This window comes from Alligator mississippiensis, chromosome 13 (assembly GCF_030867095.1).
Source record: "Alligator mississippiensis isolate rAllMis1 chromosome 13, rAllMis1, whole genome shotgun sequence".
In the NCBI taxonomy this organism is placed as follows: domain Eukaryota; kingdom Metazoa; phylum Chordata; order Crocodylia; family Alligatoridae; genus Alligator; species Alligator mississippiensis.
This window is the reverse complement of record NC_081836.1, coordinates 57689643-57704499: the sequence shown is the minus strand read 5'-3', so window position 1 is coordinate 57704499 and position 14857 is coordinate 57689643. Positions and strand designations below refer to the sequence as shown.

General features: G+C 56.8%; 1 protein-coding gene across 2 annotated transcripts in view; it reads left to right on the top strand.

The window, feature by feature from the left end:
• Nucleotides 1-11290: 11290 nt before the first annotated feature.
• Nucleotides 11291-14857, top strand: part of PKD1 (polycystin 1, transient receptor potential channel interacting) — a 91130-nt gene continuing 87563 nt past the window's right edge. For both annotated transcript variants that reach the window (XM_059716463.1, XM_059716462.1), the window contains exon 1: nt 11291-11664. In XM_059716463.1, the coding sequence (XP_059572446.1) occupies nt 11411-11664 (254 nt within the window). In that variant the 5' untranslated portion in view covers nt 11291-11410. The remainder of the gene's footprint in view (nt 11665-14857) is intronic.

Below are 14857 nucleotides of genomic sequence, written 5' to 3'. Positions count from 1 at the left end.
AAATAAGGCAGATTTCATCAAGCCAGGAGCCGGTGCATAAAAGCTCTCCTGCCTGGAGCTTCCCGACCTGCTTTATTCCAACCCGCCCCTGCTTCGCTGAGCTGGGCAGCCGCCTGGTGCCCTACGAGGAAGAGCTTTGGAGTCGCAGATCCTCGAGCCCTTTAAGCCGTGTCCTTTCCCATATGGGCCGGGGGAGTGGAAAAATGATATTCAGCTTCCCAGCTGCAAGGCCCGGAGGCAGGTCCAGGATACGCGGTGCATTGCAATGCTCTACGCTGCGCGGCTGGGCTCGGCTCGGAGCAACGTGAGAATAAACACGTGGCCTCCTCGCCTCCCCGGGAAGAGTCTCGGGTTGAAGAGCAGCACCAAAATCATGGACATTATAACCTGGTAACCACTGAGACGCAGACTACTATAGCTTCTGGGCACAGGTTCCTATGGCGGGTTAAGGAGGCAATGTTCAGTGACTAAAAGCTGTGTGTTTGTGTGTGTATATATATATATTTTACCAAAAAAAAAAAAAATCTAGGCACCCCACATCCCTTACTAGCTTGACCTTCCCTTTGCAGAAGAAGTAGCTTGACCTTCCCTTTGCAGTAGGCCAGGGCTATTATCCCCATTGTGCAGGTGGGAAACCGAGGCACACGCAGACCCCAGGGTCTCCCAGACAGTCTGCGGCAGAGGCCGTCAAGCCAGGGTTGCTCAAGTCTCCGGCTGGCAAGCCGACCACTGAGCTAACCTTCCTGTGCAGACCTGAGCTATAAAAATAGGGATGAGACTGGCTTGAAGTAACTGAGAGCCACTCAGGGGAAAAAACAACTATGAATCACTGCAAAGAGCTCAGCGCAGACAGCTTTTAATGCCCTGAGACAGTAAGGGAAAAAACCAGCCAGAGATGTATAAAGAATTGGAGAGAGAATAATACCAGGCAAGTCGGTGAGAACTAATCTACTTCACCGCAGGTCTGGCATCCAATCTCAAGAAGACAGAGCAGGCACCAAGGCGGGCTGGAGGGCGATGCGGCCGTGCTCGGAGCCCTGGAGGGGGAGCGAGTGTGAAGACGGGGACAGCTGCTTGGCTCAGAGATTATGGTGCCGCTCGGCACAGCATGTGTTTAAAGTCGAGTGCGGGCTTTGCAGAATCAAGACTTCCAGGGCTGAGCAGGGACCTGCCAGAAAGCTGCAGCGTGCTGGGCTTTGGGACCCTGCAAAATCAAGCATGATGCTAAAAAGAGAGAGCGAGCGCTGATGAAGGGGTGGAGATGATGCTTCAGAGCCCAGGCCGGCGGCTGGGGTGAGGGTGAAAGTCCCGTGAAGGGCGCGTCGAGCACCCCTGTGCAGTGTGGGTGCTTATATGCCGTGCGGGCTGGGGCCCGGTAGAGGAAGGCTCCAGGGCACTGCAAAGCCCTGCTCTGCTGGCGACTCCTGCCAGCACCAGGCCCAGAAACCGGCACAGTAAGGCGCACGCCCACCGTCATCTGCACTGCTTCTCTGCCACCCTTTGAAGTGGCAAAGGGATGAGTGATGGGGGAGACCCGGTATCGAAGTGCTCAGCTCGCTCAGTGATTCATCAGCGCGCCGGCCAAATTACTGGTGACAGGTCACTGATTAGGTGCTGGCAGCTCCTCTCCTAACAATATTTATGAGCCTGGAGATCAATCGCTCCTCCTTTTCCTGCTCACCGAGTGGCACCCTCCCGCTGGAGTGGGATGGCTGGCAGATGGCCTCATTTCATTTAATGAAGAGTCCAAGAGTTTGAAGATGATGCTGGGGGTTTGCACAGCCCTCGTTAAGGTTGTGCAGGGCAGGTCTAATGCTTCCTATTGGCAAAACCCTCCCAAGCGCAGCAACAAATTGTTGGGAAGTTTGCGGGACAGTTCATTAACTGCCTGCTTAGCCCCAGAGTCACACAGGATTCGAGATGCCACCGACCTCGTGGTGAATTGGCTTTGATAAATGAGTGCAAAGCTGCTTTGGGTTCTGCTCCAGCTTGTGTGTCCCTCTGGGGTTTTACAAGTAAATATTTCCCAGCCTTTTATGCATTTCTCCCTGCAGGTGTTGCTGGAAACCTCCCCTCCTGCCCCAGCAAAGCAAATGGGTGCCCCCACCCCCATTCCTGCTAATCTCTCTCCACTTCACAGGTGTGAACGACCCTCTCTTCTTTTTAATGGCCTTGATGCTCCACCATTCAAATATCCTTTCCTCTGCAGTGTTGTCCCTAAGTCCTTCCTGATACGGCCTCTCCTCTATTTCACTGCCCTGCAGACTGCTTTTAGCTCCAGCGCTAGTGTGGGAATATTAACTCAGGTGCAGAAATGACTGACAGTGAAGTTTTGGAGGCACTGTCAAGATGCTCAAGAAGGCTAGACTGTGTTTTATAAATCTGAATGAGAGACATACATTTAACTCGAACGATTGCAGGACTGATGACACAATATTTTTTGACTATTTTGACTATGTTTTGCCTGGCGTGTTGTGTTTTTATCGCGTTATATATAATCTAGCAAATTAGCGCACATTCCAATAGCTAGATTTGTGTTTGCTTCAATCTTCAACTGAATAACATAGCACTAACTCCCTAGGATATTAGGAAAGCTTCTAGTAACTGGAGTGTTGTGCTATTATGTGATGTGCCCCATCGACTGCACCCCTCTGTTCAACATCCTAGATCCACCCATACAATCATAGAAAATTCAGGTTGAAGGGAGCTCAGGAGGTCACATCTAGTCCAACCCCTGCTCCAAGCAGGACCAGCCCCAACTACATCATTCCAGCCAAGGATTTGTCTACCCAGGTCTTAAAAACCTCCAGGGATGGAGGTTCCCCAACCTCTCTGGGTCGCTTCTTCCAATGTTTTACTGAATTGCTGTTCCAGAGATGCATCCAGCTGCTGCTTCCCCTGGCACGGACTTCGTGTCCAGCACCCACTGCCCATGTCCTAGTCCTGTGTCTGGCTGGACACAGGGCAGCAATGCTGTAGCAGGCTGTACTAACACGGCGGGGCAGGCCTGGGGAGATGGCATCCATCAGAGGACACCAAGTGTGCAAAGCAGGACGTAAAACTTTGCTGCAAGGCTGAGGGCAAACCCAGCTGGGAGCACTGCGTACAGGGAATGTTTTTCTACCGCTCCATAAAAGCAGCCCCAGCTCTGATGAAGCCGAAGCAGCTTTTCAAGTGAAGACAATGACAAATCACTGTTTTTAATGCAAAAATAACCGCTTGGTTGAAAATGGAGACCCAGCGTCGAAGGAGAGGAAGGCACAGAACTGCTCTGCTCTGGGAAAATAAAAAATACCGACTCCCACGGTTGTTCTCAAATGCCATCTCTCCTTCACGCTGCGGGAAATGCCCCAGCTGGGGTCCCTCCGGCCTTCCCGGTCCCCTCCAGTGCAGAGCTGGTTCTGCTGAGCACCACGAGGGCAGAGCAGCATGAGGCCCCTTGGCTGATTGATGGGTGAGGGCTCTGTCCCGTCCCCAGGCCTTGCCATGTCTGCGCTGTCGGGGCTGTCCTCATCATCATCAACCAACACACGTTGCACCGGTTCCAGTCCACACAGAAATCATCCTTAAACCAGGCCAGGTGTTGGCACCTTCGCTCAGGCTGGGCATCGCCGCATGCCACGCTGCTGGGAGGAATAGACCGTCTCTGCCTGCACAGGCAATGCCATTCTTCTTCTCCATGGCTCACAAGCCAGCTTCGCCCTCGGGGAGTTTGCCAGCAAAAAGGACGGGACATCTCGGTAGAGACGACTTTGCAGCAGGTCTTCGGTGCCCAGCGGAGCTCCACCGATTCCCACCCGCGGAGCACCTGCAGCAGTCGACCCTTCGCTCTCCACCATCTCAGGCTTAAAAAGTCTAGGAACGCCCCAGAGGAAGAGATTTCCAGCTTCAGCTTCCTCTGTACAAAAATGAAGTTTATTTCCTACCTATGGGGACTTTTTACCACCTTTAACTTTCCCTGAGCCTGAGGAAGGGTGTGCAAGCCCGAAAGCTTGCAGACAAAGATAATTGTTTGGCACTTCCTCAGCTGGTCTAATCAAAGGTATCATCTCTGAACCCAGAGTTCTAGCTTTTTGCATTTCTTTTAGGACCACACGTGGCATTTATCCCTGGACACGTTGTGCCCACATCTGTCCGGAACAGAAATACAAGCGTGCACACATGTCACCCTTCTCATCAGGTTGCAGTGAGGGGCTGAGCAACACCGCTGCTTTTCTGCCACGGATTTGATGATGCAGCCCCAGGATAACTGTTCAGATGCACTTTGCCATGCCCCAGGATAAATCATTAGTCCTCCTTATCCCGTGATAAATCCTTCTTAGGATTTAGCCGGGGACAACAGACATGGACGTCTGAACAATCTCACTTTGTCCCAGGATAAAATGGTTTACCCCTGGACAAATGCAATGTCAGTTTGTAGCCAAAGACACGGGTACAGCTCCAGGCAGATCCCTCACCTTGTCAGTCCAGGAGCCAGACTTCCCTTATGAATCCGTGCCCCTGCAGGTTGCTCAGAGGAGGCCTTGGTAGGCCTTAGGGCACACGCACACAATGCACTCTGCAGCTGCCCCGGGGCTGTCAACCCGGGTAGCCTTGCTTAATTTTAGCCCACTCGATGGCATCCCCTCCCCGCACCATGCCCGCTGCATGGGGAGCTCTTCACCTCCTGCCCTGCTTGCTGTGCGGTGTGACGGCGTGAAATATGGATGCTTCGTCCCAGCGCACGGACTGGGGAGAGACGACGATTTCCTGGCCCACCGTGACCACTGTATTTATAGGAACTTCAAAATAAAGCCAGCTAGCAGCGCCTCGGCCCAGGAGACGGACCAGCAGAACGAGCTCCTGCTCCCTGCCAGCTGGTCGCCTTCCAACACTGCTGTTGCAAGGAAGAAAAAGCATGGAGGGGCATCGACACGTCCACGGCAGGTCCTGCCGTGCGTGCACGCAGAGGCTCACACTCATTGCCTGCAGCGCTGCCAGAGCTAAAGTGCTCTGTAAAGATGCAAAGGGGAGTGATGGCCCAGGGCCAGGATGGCACAGCCCTTCAGGCCCCTTAAGCAGCAGCAGCTAATCATGTTCGGTCTGGGGCTGCCCCGCCGACTCGGTCCCAACCCTGAGCCCGGGGATGCGCTGAATGCACCCGGGTACGCAGGCCGCCGTGGGGCAGAGCTGATGGGAGAGCGCCAGGCTCCGTTTCTCCAGCAAGACAAGGTTGCTCCAAGCAAATGGATCAGGGAACGAGACAAACGCTGGTTCGGTGACTTTGTCCAGGGCTCGTTTCCATCCTGCAGCCAGAAGAGACAGGAGAGGGAGACAGCTGCGGCCACTCCGGCAGCACCACGCGGGATGCTTCCCAACCTGGCAGTTATTTGCCCCCTTATCTCCTTTTGGGGGAAGACAGTCCCCAAAAAGCCCACCAGCCACGCTGGCGACCCTGCCCGAAGAGCCACCTCAGCAGGCCCCGTCACACCCCGGCAGCCCTGCTTTCTGCCTGGTTGCAGGGAGAGGGCAGGCAGGAGCTAGGTTTCTTGGTTCCCTTTGGATCAAAGCCTCAGTATTGCCTATTGCCAAAAAACAAAAATCATGACTCAAACCGTCCCCTCCAGAAATCGATGGAGTTAAAAGGCATTTGCTTTTAAAAACACCACATACGCCGCCCGCTTTCATCTGCCCCTGATGATGGAAACATTTAAGAGCTGCACATTGCCGCTTCCCCTGCAGCCACGATAGCCAGGGACCGTTGTTCAAAAAGCGCAAACCTTCCTGCCTAGTAAGTGGAGTCCAGCTTTTACCAACAAATACCCCGAGGCCTGTGATAAAAGCAGTATTGGAAATTTCCAGCCACGCGTCCCTCCTCAGATATCCCCCCTCTCCAAGCCTGGGAAGGGTGATGCATAAAATGTGCGTTGTGCAGGCAATAAAAGCGATGGTGTTTTGCATTTCATCTCTCTGCAGTGGTGATCGATGGGGTATTGAATTCAGGGCAAATTGCCCTCTGTCGAGGCATTCGTTGCTAATGGAGGACGGCGTGGAGTGCCGGCGAAATGGTTTCGGCAACATGCATAGCACGAACCGGCAGGGCAAGTCCGTGGCTGCCTTCTGTGGGGTGGAAGCCAAACCACCCTACTGTGTGTCATAAGCCCTCACCTGCCAACACTGATGGGGTGAGTCTGTGTGCTGGGGGGTGGGAAACAGGGAGCTCTGGGCTCCAGCTGAGCTGCAATGTTCGGGGCGGGCTTGACGGCCTGGACCTAAAGTGGGGAAAAGGTGCAGTCAGAGTGAGAGATGCAGTGCCCACTTATTGGGGGTGCTGGGCCTTCTGCAGTGCCTGGGGAGACTGGGTACCCCAGGACGGGGTCCAGAGGCACCTGCCAAGGAGAAGACTCAGGACAGGGGTGTCTCTTCCATCTCTGGCTCTGCGGCACCTCCCTTACCTGGGGTCCAGAGCCCAGACCCACTCTGCAAGGCAGGCACCTGCAGGCTCCCTTCGAAAGCCAGAGCAGGGCTCCCTCTCTCCCTCTAAAACAAGAGACATCTGCTCAGAGGGACCCTGTGATTTCATCTCATGGGGAAGGGGCGAGATGCAATACACGGTAATGCAAAACCACGGGAAACTGTGGAGAGGGAAAAATGAACAGTGGGGCTGGGATCTTCCAGGTCCCTTGGAAGCCTGCGGATGGGATTCCTCTGCTCCTCCCAGGGACCGAAAGGGGACGAGGACGCGTGGTGCCCTCTGGGTACAGCAGCCGGAGGTTAAAGCACCCTCCACCCACTGGGATCACTGCACACATGGGGATTAAAGGGTCTTCGGGAGAGCAGACAGGAGTGGTGCTGTAGCCTAGTGCTTAGGGTGCTTGCCTGGGAGTCTTGGGGTCTGACCTCTCATTCCCATAGCGATGCCATTGAGCTAAATGGCGGTCACTTGAGCAGTGAATGAACCTGGGTTTTGCGGATGGATTTGGCAGCTGTGTTGGTCCGAGACAAAAAGAAATGCAAAAATCTAGAACTCTTGGTTTAGAGATGATACTTTTTATTAGATCAACTGAGAAATTGGGGAAAAAAGGGCTTTTTAACCTTTTTCTGCAAGCTTTTGGGCTCACACACCTTTCATCAGGCTCAGGGAAAGTTAAAGATGGTAAAAAGATCTTGCATATAGGAAATGCACTTCATTTTTGCACAGAGGAAGCAGAGGCTGGATATTTCCTACATATGGGGACTTTTTACCATCTTTAACTTTCCCTGAGCCGGACAAAGGGTGTGTGAGCCTGAAAGCTTGCAGGAAAAGCTTTTTTTTTCTTTGCAATTTCTCAGTTGGGCTAATAAGAGGGATCATCTCTGAACCAGGTTTTTGCTGCATGTGGATGGCTATGGGGGCCTGTAGCAGTAAGAGTCGCGCTGTCGCAGGGCAAGTGTTACGTCCATCTGCAGCCCGGGTCTCGGGCTCTGGATGCTCCAGCTCAACCACCACGTTCTCCAGCTTGTTATGTGACGTCGTATCCCCCGTGATACATTATTATGCCTGCCTACAGCCTAGACGGTGGGCAATCAATGGTGGGGTCTCTAAGGCATCTCTAAGGCAGGGCAGTGGGCCGGGCAGAAACGCATGTCTGCTCAGCTGATTTCTTGTATTTCTTTTTGATTTCATGTAAACCGCGTTTGAGAAATGTGCAACTCATGCACCACGGGTGAGATGCAGACGAATCCCCCTGTGGAGACAGTCCTGGATCTAACGACGTCCTCCGTGGCCGTGTGCAGTTTGCATTGCACAATGCATCCCAGTGACGAGACCTTCCTGCTAGATCAGGCATGAGTCAATGCAAACCACGCGTCCTCTCGCAGCGTTATCAAGACTCACTGCACGGTTTCCCAGCCCACCCATGATGTCTTTGTTTAGTCCTCCAAACAGCTTGTCCGTTCTACCGTTTGGGGGTGGGAAGTACAACCCCATCGGGTCTTCATTTGCTCGGTCACAGGAATGATTGACGCTGTTGATTACACTCAAATCTCCAGCTGGATGGATGGATGGATGGATGGATGGATGGATGGATGGGGGGATTGATGGATGGATGAACGGATGCATGGGTGGACAGATGGATGGATAGATTTTCCTTGCTGTTATCTGAAAGCCGAATTTGTAGCGGATGTGAATGTTAATGCCAGAGGGTTAGAGAAAAAAAAGAAATATTTACAACTGGGGAAAGCAGAAATAAATGTTTCGCAATCAACTCAGAAAGTAGTAAACACGGCGCTATTTCTGGCCTAATTCATCGAGCAAGGGATGCTGTGTCTTTCGGGGGGGATTTCCAGCCCAAAAAGCACGGATGTTTTCACAAATGCAGCTCGCACAGACACAAAAACCCTGCCAAGGAGGGAAACTAGATGCCATGAGATTTTCTAATGCTTCCACAGTGCTCTGGACGTGGTGGACGAGGACTGACATTGCTCTAGCAGCGTCCACGGCGCAACACGCATGCTCAGAGGTAGCTGAGTAGGTGCTTGGATGCTTTGCTGGACCAAGGGATTCAGCACCACGGAGCAGGCAGCCTAGCAAGCAGAGGAGAGGGCTAACAGAGGCATACAGGAGTGACACCTCTAGTATACAGATATACAGGGCTAAGTGAATGCACACGCAATATTGACTGCATATCCAGGGCTGCAAACACAGGAGCTGCCCGTGCTCGAAGAGCATCGCGAGGTCAGACCTAGGCACATGTAGAGCTCGTCTTTCTTCGCCATCCGGTTGCAGTTTTGAAGGTTTGAACGTGCAGCTTTTTTCCTCCCACGTGGAGGAGGGGCTGGAAACCCTCTTTTCTAGGGAAATCTGGGATCCCGACACACTCACCTGACTCTGGGAGCTGATGCTTCAAGGACAGCATCGGTTCTGCCCAGGCCGGGGGTAAAAGTCACGGCACATGCACGACAAACCTGCTGTCCGGGTCAGTTGTGGCACATCACCCCCACAGCGGGTGAGGTTAGCTGTGGTGAAAGGCAAAGCCTGGAGCCCCTGAATTCACCCCCCAACACCCCAATCCCACCCTGAACACTGTCTCGTCTCCCTGCTGCTTGCACCTGCATCTCCCCAGCCTCCCAGCCCTACTTTTGTCGGGGCTTTCAGTTGAAAGCTGCCAGGCACATCCTCCGTGCTGCCTCCCGGGGGGATGAGGAGGGTCCCTCAGGTGAATCCCCATCCAAGGCTTTGCTGACCGGACGTGCTCTGTCCAGGCGCCGTGTGCTGAACCCCAAGCACCAGCACACCCCGGCCAACTTCCCCGGGAACGCTCTGGGCCCAGCACTGACCCACTGCTCCAGTGACTTGCAACCACGGGGGCTTCGCCGTGAAGCGTTGCTGCTTAGGAAGGGCCAGACATTGTGGAGGATAGCAAAAATCCCTGGAATCTCATCAACAAAGATCGCAGACTGGAGCCTGCAGGCCTTATTTAGTCAAAACCCCCTGAGCAAGCTTCGCAGAGCGGGGGCTTGCGCTGCAATCGCGGGAGAGCTGCACCCACCTCACTGGGAGCCTGCAGCAAAGCTCAGGCTGGCCCGTGCCTGCGTGGGGCTGGCAGGACCCCTGCGGGGGCTACGAGCCCTGTCCTAGCCAGCAACCCCAGGTCCAGCCTTCAGGAGAGCTTTGTGGCTGCGCGTGCAGGGCCAGAGATGGGCGGCTGGTTCCTGAGCAGAAGCTGGCCTCAAACCAAGGCTGATTTGGAGGCTGTTTGGGTCTCTAACTGCTGCTCCCACCTCCTTCTCCCTTCCCAGCTCAGCCTCACCTTCCCTCCCCTGGCTTCACCCCTTTCCAGGGCTGCCTCTCTGGTGAGATGCTGAACCAGACCCCCGGTCTAGAGCAGTCCCTTCCTGCTGGGGCACGTTTGGACTTGACCTTGGGTCTGCAAATGAACACGCTGGGCCTGCGTCTCTCGAGACTCCCCCTTCCGCCTGCTTCAGGTCAGACCTGCCTGCAAGCTCCCTGCTGCTGTCTGTGCCCACCTTGCACAGCGCTCTCTGCACCAGCGCCGGCACCGTCTGAGATGCCCACAGCTCCTTTTTCTGCTTGCGGTCCGGTGCCATGGGCTCACCCCTCTTTCAGCCCTACAAACACCCGTATTTGCTGGGTATGGTGAGAAAGCCCTGGACGCTGCCCAAGTTTTCCTGCTTGCAAACCAAGCGCTCAGGCACTGAGCAAGAAGGGCAGCCCCACAAGTCTCCTCACTTTGGCTGGTAGCTCCCTCTTCCCGCTAGAAACAGACAATGGGCTTCATGTGGCCCTGATTCAGCCAGGATAACAAACCCCCAGTCCGGACTGGGGGACGGGGAAACCCTTCCTTATTTGGTTGGTCTGAGCCTCTGGCTGGGACCTGGCCTGGCAGCAGTCCTTGACGTGCTAGGCTTAAATAGCAAATTAAATCGAATTAGACCCAAAAGGGCAAGTGGGAAAGCTCAGGTGCTGAAAGAGGAGGTAGGTGAGCTGTCTGGGATCTGGGCCCATGTAATTCAGGCCTTGCAACCATGTCACTGATGGGGACGGGTTCGCTTTAGCGCTCTGAGAGCTGAGGAGAACGTGAACCCCGGCATGCAGGGGCAGGAGGGCAGCTCAGCTCCCTGGGGTGCTCACAGCATGTGTGCATGCATGTGACCAGGGTGCTCAGAGTGTGTGTGCGTGCATGTGACCGGGGTGCTCAGAGCGTGTGTGCGTGCATGTGACTGGGGTGCTCAGAGCGTGTGTGTGTGCATGTGACCGGGATGCTCAGAACGTGTGTGCATGCATGTGACCGGGGTGCTCAGTGTGTGTGCATGCATGTGACCGGGGTGCTCAGAGCATGTGTGCATGCATGTGACCGGGGTGTGTGCATGCATGTGACCAGGGTGCTCAGTGTGTGTGCGTGCATGTGACCGGGGTGCTCAGAGTGTGTGTGCATGCATGTGACCGGGGTGCTCAGTGTGTGTGCATGCGTGTGACCGGGGTGCTCAGAGCGTGTGTGCGTGCGTGCGTATAAGTGGGGTGCTCCGGGGGGTGCGCTGCATGTGAGCGGGCACAGCTGGCCCCGGGGCCCCGGCGCCGCAGGGTGCTGCCCGGCCGCGGGCGATGGGACGGGCTGGTCGAGGCCGGACGCGGACTGTCTGGCCGTCGCCGCGGCGCAGCAGGGAGCTCGGCCCGGGGGCGGAGGCCGGGCCGGTCCTGGCCGGAGCAGGAAGGGGCAGCGGCCGGGAGCTGGAGCTGGAGCTGGAGCGGCGCGGGGCGGGCGGAGCAGGCTGGCGGGCGGGGGCGGCGCGGGGCGGGCGGAGCTGCAGCGTCCCGGGCCCGCGGCGCCGCGCAGCACGGGGCAGGCAGGGGCAGGAGCGAGCCGAGCCGAGCCGAGCGGGCCGGGCCGGGCGGGCCGGGGCCGAGGCCATGCCGTGCCCGCAGTGAGCGATGCCTTTGGGAAATGGCCCCACGGCAGCCCCGCGCCCCGCCTGGAGCCCGCTCTGCCGCCGCCTCCTCCCGCTGCTGCCGCTGCTGCTCCTGGCCGCCGCCCGCCCGGCCCGGGCCACCGCCACCGCCGCCACCGCCACCGCCACCGGGGCCTGCGCCCGCTCCTGCGCCGCCGGCTCCTGCCTGCTCAACTGCTCGTCCCGCGGCCTGCGCCAGCCCCCGCCCGCCCGCGGCCCCGCGCCCGCCGCCGCGCTGTGAGTACGGCCCGCCCGGCGCCGCGGTCCTGCGGGGCACGGGGATGGGGACATGGACCTCGGGTGTACTAGGGGGCACGGGCATGGGGCACGGAGCTGGGGTGTACTAAGGTGCACAGGGATGGGGGCACAGAGGTGGGACGTACTGGGGTGTATGGGGATGGGGGCACGGAGCTGAGAAGTACTAGGGTGCACGGGGATGGGGACACGGAGCTGGAGTGCAGTAGGGTGCATGGGGATGGGGACATGGAGCTGGAGTGTACTAGGGTGCATGGGGATGGGAACATGGAGCTGGGGTGTACTAGGGTGCACGGGGATGGGGACATGGAGCTGGAGTGTACTAGGGTGCATGGGGATGGGGACATGGAGCTGGAGTGTACTAGGGTGCACGGGGATGGGGACATGGAGCTGGGGTGTACTAGGGTGCACGGGGATGAGGATACGGAGCTGGGGTGCACTAGGGTGCATGGGGATGGGGACATGGAGCTGGGGTGTACTAGGGTGTACGGGGATGAGGATACGGAGCTGAGATGCACTAGGGTGCATGGGGATGGGGACATGGAGCTGGGGTGTACTAGGGTGCACGGGGATGGGGACACGGAGCTGGGGTGTACTAGGGTGCATGGGGATGAGGACACGGAGCTGAGATGCACTAGGGTGCATGGGAATGGGGACATGGAGCTGGGGTGCATGGGGATGGAGACATGGAGCTGGGGTGTACTAGGGTGCACGGGGATGGGGACACGGAGCTGGGGTGCACTAGGGTGTACGGGGATGAGGATACGGAGCTGAGGTGCACTAGGGTGCATGGGGATGGGGACATGGAGCTGGGGTGTACTAGGGTGCACGGGGATGGGGACACGGAGCTGGGGTGTACTAGGGTGCATGGGGATGAGGACACGGAGCTGAGATGCACTAGGGTGCATGGGGATGGGGACATGGAGCTGGGGTGTACTAGGGTGCACGGGGATGGGGACACGGAGCTGGGGTGTACTAGGGTGCACGGGGATGGGGACACGGAGCTGGGGTGCACTAGGGTGTACGGGGATGAGGATACGGAGCTGGGGTGCACTAGGGTGCATGGGGATGGGGACATGGAGCTGGGGTGTACTAGGGTGCATGGGGATGGGGACACAGAGCTAGGATGTATTAGGGTGCATGGGGATGGGGGCCACGGAGCCAGGACACACTGGGGCACATGGAGCTGGGGCGCATGGGGGTGCACAGGGCTGGGGGGGCACAGAGCTGGGGTGTACTAGGGTGCATAGGGATGGGGCACACAGAGCCAGGGTGCACAAGGCTGGGGACATGGAGCTGGGGTGCACCAGGGTGCACAGGGCTGGGAGATGTCCTCTCCCCTTCTGTGCTCACACACGGGCAGGAGGCTGCTGGGGGCTGTCAAAGACCCCCTGCCCTACCCTGCCCTGGCTGGGGGGTGCCCCCGGGCAGCCCGCTGTGTTGCCCCAGCACTGGGTCCCAGGCACCCTCCAGCCCTGTCCTGCAGCAGGAGGGCAGCGGTGCAGGGCAGGAACGGAGGCCGGGCCCAGCCCAGGGCGAGGGGAGGCAGCTTTGCCCGGGCAGGGGCCAGTGAGGTGCCCTTGTGCCCCTGCCTTGCAGAAGGGCCTTTCCCCCGTGAGCCCTGGTCTGTGGCATCTCATGGCCCTGCCAAGCCTCCTGCCCGTGCTGAGCCGTGGGCACTTGTAGGGCGGGTGATGTTCTTTGCAAACTCTTCCTTATCCCTCCGGCCTCGGGGGTGTGCAGAGAAACTCCCGAGATGTCCCTGAGGTCCAGGGACATCTCAGCTGTGCGCACTCAGGGTGTCTAGAGACGCAACGACCCGTCTACCACGGGTCCACCAAGCCAAGTCCCTGATTTGGGAGCCAGGCTAGGGTCGAGCTGCGAGAACTGCTCTTCTGTCTTGTAGCTGGCATGTGGTCGCCCCGGGTCCGTCACTTGAGGGGAAAGCTTTTCTGCACTTCAGGAGACAAAGTGATTCAGGCCCAAAAGCAAACTTAAAGCTCCCGAGAGCCGTTCCCCGCGCAGCTGGAACACCTCCGGTTGCCTGCCCGCGACGGACGCAGCAGTGAGGCAAACGCCCGCGTTTCCAAAGCTTGACAATCCCGTTCGAATCGGACCTTCCACAACGCCCTTGGAGATGCTGAGCTCAGCTCCAGCTCCCTAATGTGGGGGCCAGATGGAGAGGGCCGGTGTTTTTCCCTGAAGTTGAGACTGGGGCGTTCTCGGTACTTTCCTAGAGGAAAATACCGGAGTATTCAGTGTTTGTGTAGGGAGATACAAGTTGGAGAACGAGATGTTTTGTGACCTTTGAAAGGAGACTTAGCCTAGCCTTGCGCCGGTTGCTGCAAAGGCCGTAGCCGAGCCTTGTGCTGGTGGCTGAGTTTTTAATGTTCTTACAAAAACCTAAGCAAAGGCTTTTGCAAAAATTCCTTAGTTGGGTGAGATCAGTTTGGTTGCCCAGACTGCGTATGTTTGGAGCTAGACATTCCTGGTGGAGGCCCTGCAAGCTTAGCGTTCCTCCAGACTACAGCCGGACCTGGCTGCGCGAGGATCTTGAAAAACCCTTGCAAGGAGAGCGGTGGGAACAGGGAGCATCCCGGGAACCTCTGGTCTGGTTTTTGGAAAGGTTTTGGCTTATTGCAGTGGCTTTATCCGGAGCGGTAGTGTTGCTGGTAACTGTTTACGCTGGGTGTGGAGGTGAGGAGTTGGGTGGGCCGTTCTGATGTCATTGCAAATCCAAGTTGCACGCTAAGGGCCAGCTAGATAAACCCCCCAACCTGCAGGAAGACTTCTTCTGGAGTCAGGCGACTGAGACTTCATGGTGTTATTATCAAATTCTCCTTCATGGATGAATAAGCAAGATGTGTTTGGACACTTGTTGAGAAGGACGGTTTGCACGCATAGCGTTGCTCCGGTAAGGAGTTGTCATAATTGGACCGGTCGTCCAGCGTGCGCCATGAAGGCTATGAAAAGATGCACTTTTCCTGTTTTGCCTGCCCAGATGTTTGTGCCCTATAGCTCCCGGATCCGCATTGGGATGTACAGTGTAGCCATGTAAATAAACCATGTAGCAAGCTTGCTACTCTGTGTCTCTTGGGAGCAGGAGATATACTTGCCTACGGGTGGCTCTCAGGATATATGTTTGACCCCCTATATTTGCACATCCACAAGCTAG